This window comes from Procambarus clarkii, chromosome 43 (genome assembly GCF_040958095.1).
Source record: "Procambarus clarkii isolate CNS0578487 chromosome 43, FALCON_Pclarkii_2.0, whole genome shotgun sequence".
Lineage (NCBI taxonomy): Eukaryota > Metazoa > Arthropoda > Malacostraca > Decapoda > Cambaridae > Procambarus > Procambarus clarkii.
In genome coordinates, this window is record NC_091192.1 from 33,960,565 (window position 1) to 33,970,202 (window position 9,638).

A 9,638-nucleotide genomic window follows, 5' to 3' on the forward strand; every position below is an offset into this window, starting at 1 on the left:
TTGTACCATGCATCAACTACTGTTGTAACCATTTACATCAAATATATATCTAGTTACTGTATTTTGTGTCCATTGTCCATCCTGTCATAATGTTACAAACATTTAAATCATTTATTAGCACATTTCTTATTATGCAAATAGTTAATCATATAACATCATAAAGGTCTTCACTTGATATCACACAATAATTTCAGCAAATGCTATTGACTTGCTTTGGGTTTTAGTTTGGCCAAATTTATCTTTTATAACAGATCAAATCAATGGATGAAAACCAAGGTGTTCAGATACATTGCAAGTAAATATTGTTTCCCAGTCATGTAGCAGTCCCCATGGCATAGTGGTAAGACACTTGCTAGACGCTTCGCGTGCGCTTTAGATTGGGTTCGTATCCTGGCCAGGGAGGATTGACATGGCGCCAATTCTTAACTGTAGCCTCTGTTCACCCAGCAGTGAATGGGTACCTGGTTGTTAAACGATTTGGTGGGTCGTTTTCCGGGGAAAATTAGGATAAAGGACCTGCCTGAAATGCTATGCATGCTAGTGGCTTTACAAGAATATAAGAACTCTTGTATATATAAATAAAAATGAAAAAATGTACAGAAAGCATGTAGTCTTAATGAGAACCCTCTAGGCCAATGACTGACCTTAACCAAGAGGCAACACAACAGATACCTAACTCCCGGGTACCTATGTTTACTACTAGTTGATGAGAGGCATCAAGTGAAAGGAAATGTGCCCAAAAGTTTCATTGAATTGTCAATTGTCAAAGAATTGTCACAACCCCATTGTGACAATTCCATTGGTTCCTTAAGAACCAATAAACATTAAAATGGTATTAATACGCAACGTAGCATGGTATGTCCGTGTGCTTTGGTGGGATTTTCAACTGATGTGAATAGAACTTGGTTGTGGAGTACTAGTGCTTGTGCTCTCGTGTGACTGGTTGCTGGTTTCATGTTATACACATTATGAAAGTTTCTAGGTGTCTACCCTTGTGTCATTCATATGTTAAAAGACCATACAACTAAACAAATGTCACACAGGATCCAAATGAAGTCTTATGTCCTGGATGGAGCAGAACTTGCCTAAGGAAGAAACCAAGTGGTTTAAGCTAAGAAATCCCACCTCAAATTAATAATGAATGCATCACTAATTGCCAGTTGGAGTAGACTGCTTTGTTTACACTAATGTAGTTACTCCAACAACACTTCTTACAAGTGATGTGTTGCTAAAATCACCACATACACATATAAATGATATTCATAGTTCAAGTTGCTAAGCTAATGACACTACAAAAAGTCATTTAGTAAGAAAACTGATTTAATCATGGGAAAATGAACAATAATTATTTATTACCTGAATCTCTGTGGGTTGGCTGAAGCCTAATTCAGCCAGGGCTTGCAACACAGGTGGGGGAACGAAGACTTTCTCCCAGGCAGACACATCCACTTTCTGTATAGTACCTTTTTTTCCCCCATGGAATGTGGCACTGTCATAGCGTGCTTTCTTAGCTGGAGTAGCTTCCAATCCTGTCTTATGCTGCTTTTTTCTTTTATTTTTCTTAACTGCTGAAAGTCCAACCTCCTGGTCTGGAAGGTTCTCAATATTCTCTTCACTTGGAATTTCATTCATACATTCATTTTGGTCAGTTTCTTTATCGCCCAAATCTGAAGCCTTCTTTTTCTTTTTCTTCTTCTTCTTCTTCTTCTTCTTTTCCTTTTTAGTTTGGCTACCCAATTCAGATTCAATATTCAATTCTTTCACTTCTGCCACTTTCTTGTTTTTCTTCTGAAATTAATGTTTTACAATTACTGAAGTGCAGCATCAACAAATAAGCAAACATATACACATATACTGATATATACACATATATATATATATATATATATATATATATATATATATATATATATATATATATATATATATATATATATATATATATATATATATATATATATATATATATATATATATATATATATATATATATATATATATATATATATATATATATATATATATATATATATATATATATATATATATATATATATATATATATATATATATATATATATATATATATATATATATATATATATATATATATATATATATATATATATATATATATATATATATATATATATATATATATATATATATATATATATATATATATATATATATATATATATATATATATATATATATATATATATATATATATATATATATATATATATATATATATATATATATATATATATATATATATATATAATGTTGTACCTAGTAGCCAGAACGTCGTACTCGGCCTGCTATGCAAGACCCGATTTGCCTAATAAGCCAAGTTTTCCTGAATTAATATATTTTCTCTAATTTTTTTCTTATGAAATGATAAAGCTACCCATTTCATTATGTATGAGGTCAATTTTTTTCTATTGGAGTTAAAATTAACGTAGATATATGACCGAACCTAACCAACCCTACCTAACCTAACCTAACCTATCTTTATAGGTTAGGTTAGGTAGTCGAAAAAGTTAGGTTAGGTAGGTTAGGTAGTCGAAAAACAATTAATTCATGAAAACTTGGCTTATTAGGCAAATCGGGCCGTGCATAGTAGGCTGAGAAGTGCGTTTTGGCTACTAGGTACGACATATATATATTTATTTATATATATATATATATATATATATATATATATATATATATATATATATATATATATATATATATATATATATATATATATATATATATATATATATATATATATATATATATATATATATATATACACATATATATACACATATATATATAAAATCACTACTACTATTATCCTGTTTCCCCCATTTTCATAGAGTGAAGAGATATAATTTGGGAAGAAATAGGAAATGAGGAAGGTAAAGACGATTAAGAATACCCAAAACAATATCCCGTCCTTTTGTTATATTTTCTAGATAATATACTGCAGCAACATAACATCAGCACAATTAAATTCAATAAATACATCTGTAGCAACATGCCCCCTTCATACATCAACATGTGAACTGCTTTCCATTAATTGTAATTTATAAAACATCAAACATTCACTCTCTTACCAAATTGAGTCCATTTAGAAATATTTCTTATGAATCTTTCATACACAGTTTACACACATACAATTCCCACTTCCTCACACACTCACTAACCATATCTATCCATCTTCTTTGTATCCTTCCACTTACACCACATTCAAATTCCTTTAAATACTTTCCCTAAACCATTCAAAATGACTGAATCATCTTCACAGATCCACCTAATTCTCTCTGCCACTTTTAATATTTTCTTCATACTGTACACTGCAACCCTGAAGTAACCAATCATATTAAAATAGAACCTTAGTGAACCAAAAGAATATGGTTAGTGGAACAACCTCGGACAGGTTATGTACCAGAGCTTCTTCATACAACAGGTAGCTTGGCATAGGCCTACCTACATATATACAGCATTAATATAAAATACAAAATAGTGCTTTATTATATTTGTACATTTATTACAGGTTAAATAATACAGTGTGTATGTGACACATATGTGATGTAACCATGCTGAAACTGGATGCATCCCAACCATGTGCTTTTCCATCTATGTTCGTGTGGTGTGATGTCAAGGTTATTTTAAAAATTTTCTTTGATTATTTCATTACTTGCAAGTAGAAAATATGTCTACCGGCAGTAGTTGTCAAGCTAGAGCAATTAGGAGCAAGAAAATGTCCACACACATACAAAAAGGTAAATTAAGTTGAGAAACGTGAGCACGGCTGAGGGTGTAGTGTGATGGGAAGAGGTGCTTAGTTTTGGCACTACAGTAGTACAGTTTAAGGTGAATTTATGAGGCATATTTCCCTGGGCCAAATTGTGAACTGCCATTCTGGGCAATTATTATTATTATTATAATACAATGGGGCCTCGACTTACGATACTAATTCGTTCCCAGAGACGGATCGTAAGTCGAAGCGATTTTTCCCATAAGAAATAAAGGGATTTGAATTAATCCGTTCTCCACCCTCAAAAATATTAACATACAAATACATTTTGTACTGAATACAATGCTTTTTCTAACTACAATACAGTACCTAAGTTTATCTTACCTTTATGGAGGGCTCTTGATGACATATGGAAGATGGTGATAAGGGGGGAGGAGAGTTGTTACTGTTTGAAAGGGAAGTCCCCTTCCATTATCACATCAGGCAGTGATGTTTTCTCTGGGGTACTCTCTCTCCTACGTTTTGCCTGAATACCACTAGGACCTGGTTGTGGTTCAGTACTTGTTTGTCTCACTACAAATTTGTCAAGAGACATTTGTTTTTCCCTTCGTTTTAACATTTGTCTGTAATGATGCATCACTTTAGCGCCCATAATGTCCTTTTTCTTAGCCTGTATGGTGGATATCGTTGACTGAGATTTCTTGTACTGCCTAGCCAGTCCAACAACCCGCACACCATCTTCATATTTACGAATGATCTCTTGTTTCTGCTCTATGATCATCCTTACATGGGATCTCATATGTTGAGCCTTACCACTGACTTTCCTGGGACTCATGGCGTGATATATAATAATTACTTTAATGTTCAAAATGCAAAAAAAAACACCACAAAAGCGAAATTTCTTATAGGCGCAATCGTCACTAAGCGGGCAGCTGTAGTAAACTGAGGCAGGTCGGCCGCGTGACCGGGAACCACGCGCTCGGTCGACCCGAACGTATACCAACAAATATCGTAAGTCGACGACACCATCGGAGGTCGAGTTGCATTTTTCGATGAAATTTACATCGTAACTTGAAATTATCTTAAGTATGGGCAATCGTAAGTCGAGGTGCCACTGTATATAAATAATATTATTATTGTTAATGAGAAAATCCACAGGAGCCATAATGAGGATTCTAACCTATGCGCTGGGTATTCCCAGTGCATAGGTTTGAATCCTCATCACGGCTAATGTGAATTTTCTCATTGATATATCATGATAATGTGATTTCTCTGTGTAATATTTATAATGCAATATCTGTAAGGTAATATCAAATTACTCACTAGTTTAATAGCTGCCATTAGAACTGAAAACTTGTATCAATCTTGGATCTAAAGAATACAAAAATACTACCATAACTTCTTACCTTGACAATTTTTCCATCTTCCCAAACTTCTTTCTTCACTGGTCCCCGCTTGGATAATTTCATAAGTGTACATGATGTAATTTCCTCAAAGCCCGCCAAGCCCTCAAATTCATGTGAAGTTGAAACAGGTGCAGAAAGTAATGATGAATTTCCTGCTGCACCACTTTTCTTTGCTGCCTTACCTCTGTTCTTCCCCATTTTCTAACTGCTGGCCTGTGAAGGAAAATAAAAAGTTATGAAAAAGTTGTATAAACATCAAATAGCAACAGACAAATAAATCCAGGAGTATACCTGGAAGTGGTCTTGAAAGTTCTTCTATTCCCAGAGCCCGACCTGAGGCTCAGGCACTCGGGCTCGAGTGTTTAACCCTAACCTAACCTAACCGACGCTTGGATCGTCGACTTGATTTGTGTCCCAGCTCTTTATTTTCGTCTAATTTCTTTATAAAAATATACTTTTTCAGATTAAAATTATGTTTTTTCGTGTTGTACATTCAGCACCAACATTATAATGAGTAAATAAATCATATTTATTCATTACTAACGTATTGCCAGGAAGCGTTGTGAAGCTTGTGTAGCTTGTGGTAATTAGACGGACCGTACCTAGGTTCCCTTCTAGGGATGGTCAGTAGTTGGCCTAGAAAATGAGGGGAAGGGGCGGGTGGACCTCAATATGCCTACGTACAGACTTTCTGTCCCCGATAACAGTAATTTTAACGAAATCGTTTAACAATTAGAAATACATTCAAAACGATGCAGAGTTTGAACGAGTACACGCTAATCTCTTTGACAGCTGCAGTTGTATGCGGTCAATAGTGCTGGCGAAGACTAACCTCACCTTCTCTGTGATACCTATTGTTTGAACTGGTTGATTATTATGGATATTAAGAGCGCACTCTGTGAACATTAGTGTTGTTCTTGCACATTAGCGTGTAAGGCCCTCCATCTTCCAGGCAGCCGGAGTCGACCAATGTTTACCTCCAGCACCACATGGCACACACATTCACATCCACTAAAATCCCCAGGACTTAAAAATAATTATAATAACACCAATCACAATACTAATAATATTTTATTTATGGGAAAATTACAGAGGATTTGATAATAGTGATTACATTGTACATTTTTGTTGTTTGTTAGTAAAATACCAATCACGCACAGCGGTTCACTTTTTGATCTAAGCCCCTTTTGTTTTATTATTAACAAACTTAGTTGAGTAATAGGGTAGCAGTACACCCTATAATATCAGGGATTAGAGAGTATAGATCAAGAGCTACCTATAAGTTCATCTAATATCCTCATTTCATCACAGCACCCTCCTGCGGTCCATAGAATTACCCAAATCGGCCCAAATCGGCCCAAAACTACACAAATCGTCCTAGCATTACGTAAGTAATGAAGAAATATGGTATATTTACTTAATATAATGTTGGGTGCTACACGTAGAACATGATCAAACCTATTTTTACTCTGAAATAATCTAATTTCATAAAGAAATGAGACGTAAATATGTGAGAGGTGACGCCATAGGAAGTCGACGGTCCAAGCGACAATTGTGTGGAGCAACTTATCCAAGATATATGGTCACCTGGAGAGTGTTTGCTGCCATATCAGCCTCCTGTACACAGTGATCCAGTCGTCGCATTTCATGGCTCAAAGTGTCGCAAATTTAATTGGTGATAATTAAGAAGTAGAATGTGTATTTATATAATATCTTTCATAAACAGCCACTAAATCTTTAATATTTATTAAACAAAACGTGTCTGGAAGTTAAATCAACTCCACAGGACAATAAATTTGTTATATAGATACTAGCGTTATTCGTTGGTATGCGTTCGCAATTTAAACTGCTCATGTCCTTTTCGTTCATTCAACACCGAACCCTACACAACCATGCACAACTCAAAGTCCAACAAGTCACACCCCCGGAGTAATGCAATCGGAACCTGACAAGTTGTGTAACCGGAGCCCGCCCAGTTGTGTAACCGAAGCTTGACCAGTTGTGTAACCGGAGCCCGACCAGTTGTGTAACTGCAAGCCTAACATGAACGAACCACAAACAAACAACCTCTGGATCACAACCATGCACGAACGGAAGCCCGACCATGCACAACCCAAAACTCAGGTGACACCCCCGGAGCCCGACCAGTTACTTAACCGGAGCCAGACCATTTATTTAACCGGAGCCCGACCAGTTATTAACCGGAGCCCGACCAGTTGTGTAACCTGAGCCCCACTAGTTGTGTAACCGGACCCCGACCAGTTGTGTAACCTTAAGCCTAGCAAGTATACATCTCATCCAACCCCCACAAAGCTAAACAGTCCCAGCTGAACACAACCAAACTCCATTCCTAGCTCGACCAAACGAAAATCTGCTTAGCCCTACCAAAAATCCTCCACTTGCCCTGAACACCAAACTATTGACCCATAGCAAACAATTGAACTATATACAAAAGAAAGAAACCCGGATTACTAGCAAACATATAAACAGAGCCTTAGCAAACAAACCTGGAGCACTAGTGCACAAACAACCTCTGGATCACAACCATGCACGGACGGAAGCCCGACCATGCACAACCCATAGCCCAAGGGACACCCCCGGAGCCCGACCAGTTATTTAACCGGAGCCCGACCAGTTATTTAACCGGAGCCCGACCAGTTGTGTAACCGGAGCCCGACCAGTTATTTAACCGGAGCCCGACCAGTTATTAACTGGAGCCCGACCAGTTGTGTAACCTGAGCCCCACCAGTTGTGTAACCGGACCCCGACCAGTTGTGTAACCTTAAGCCTAGCAAGTATACATCTCATCCAACCCCCACCATTAAGCTAAACAGTCCCCAGAGCACAACCAAACTCCATTCCTAGCTCGACCAAACAAAATCTCCTTAGCCTTACATAAAACCCTCCACTTGTCCTAGAAACCAACTATGGAGCCATATCAAACAATTGAACTATATAAAAAAAAGAAACCCGAATTTCTAGCAAACATATAAACAAAGCCCTAGCAAACAAACCTGAAGCACTAGTACACAAACAACCACTGAAGCACAACATGTACGAACCGGAGCACAACCATGTGCAACCCAAAGCCCAACAAGTCACACCCCTGGAGTTATGTAATCGGAGCCCGACCAGTTGTCTAACCACAAGCCTAGCATGAACGAACCAAACAAACAACCTCTGGATCACAACCATGCACGAACGGAAGCCCGACCATGCCCAAGTGACACCCCGGAGCCCGACCAGTTATTTAACCGGAGCCCGACCAGTTATTTAACCAGAGCCCGACCAGTTATTTAACCGGAGCCCGACCAGTTATTTAACCGGAGCCCGACCAGTTGTGTAACCGAAGCTTGACCAGTGTGTAACCAGACCCCGACCAGTTGTGTAACCGTAAGCCTAGCAAGTATACATCTCATCCAACCCCCATAAAGCTAAACAGTCCCCAGAGCACAACCAAACTCCATTCCTAGCTCGACCAAACAAAAATCTGCTTAGAGCTACCTAAAACCCTCCACTTGTCCTAGAAACCAACTATGGAGCCATATCAAAACAATTGAACTATACACAAAAAAAGAAACCCAAATTTCTAGCAAACAAACATAAAGCCCCTTGCAAAGAAACAAAGCCCTAGCAAACAAACCTGGAGCACTAGTATACAAACAACCACTGAGCACAACCATGTACGAACAGGAGCACAACCATGTACGAACTGGAGCACAACCATGCACAACTCAAAGCCCAACAAGTCACACCCCGGAGTAATGCAATCGGAACCCGACAAGTTGTGACCCGACATATAAATTTTGACACTAGCTCTCCACATATGTCAGTTGCTTCATTTAGAACCTGTACTTGAGGTCGATCTCGAACCCATTGTTGATGTGACGACTTAGAATTAGAATTATTAATCTTACTTTTTCGGTCATATTTAATAATATATATATATATTATTAAATATAGTGACATATTAATAATATATAGTGACATTTAATAATATATATATATATTATTAAATATAGTGACATATTAATAATATATATATATATATTATATATATATATATATATATATATATATATAGATATATAATATATATATATATATATATATATATATATATATTATTAAATATGACCGAAAAAGTAAGATTAATAATTCTAATTCTAAGTCGTCACATCAACAATGGGTTTCGAGATCGACCTCAAGTACAGGTCTAAATTAAGCAACTGACATATGTGGAGAGCTAGTGTCAAAATTTATATGTCGTCCTTGCACACCGCCCCCCATCCAGTGGGCAGCGGTGGGTAGGTTACAGTCACTTAGTTACTACCTACAGTTTAGCAAACTGGGGATATTTGGCTAAAATTTCTGGTAGCAGATCATTTTTGAATGAAATATTTACACATCGCTGGAACATTGGTTATAGAATTGTCTCTAGTCCTTTCCAGATATTCTAAATTCTAATTAGAATCTAA

At 36.7% G+C, this 9,638-nt stretch overlaps 2 protein-coding genes across 4 annotated transcripts in view; both read right to left on the minus strand.

Annotated features, from left to right (window-relative positions):
- Positions 1 to 6,160, minus strand: part of LOC123755943 (ATP-dependent RNA helicase DDX24) — a 38,492-nt gene extending 32,332 nt beyond the window's left edge. The window contains exons 1-3 of one of the 3 annotated variants that reach the window (XM_069300225.1): positions 5,998 to 6,160; positions 5,161 to 5,373; positions 1,357 to 1,788 (exon numbers count right to left, since the gene is read on the minus strand). In XM_069300225.1, coding sequence (XP_069156326.1) covers positions 1,357 to 1,788; positions 5,161 to 5,358 — 630 coding nt within the window. In that variant the 5' untranslated portion in view covers positions 5,359 to 5,373; positions 5,998 to 6,160. Of the gene's footprint in view, positions 1 to 1,356; positions 1,789 to 5,160; positions 5,374 to 5,992 lie in introns of all 3 variants that reach the window. The other 2 variants (XM_069300224.1, XM_069300226.1) reach the window with 2 other exon arrangements.
- Positions 1 to 9,638, minus strand: part of LOC138349978 (potassium voltage-gated channel protein Shab-like) — a 588,390-nt gene that overhangs the window by 554,800 nt on the left and 23,952 nt on the right. The gene's annotated exons all lie outside the window — the stretch shown is intronic.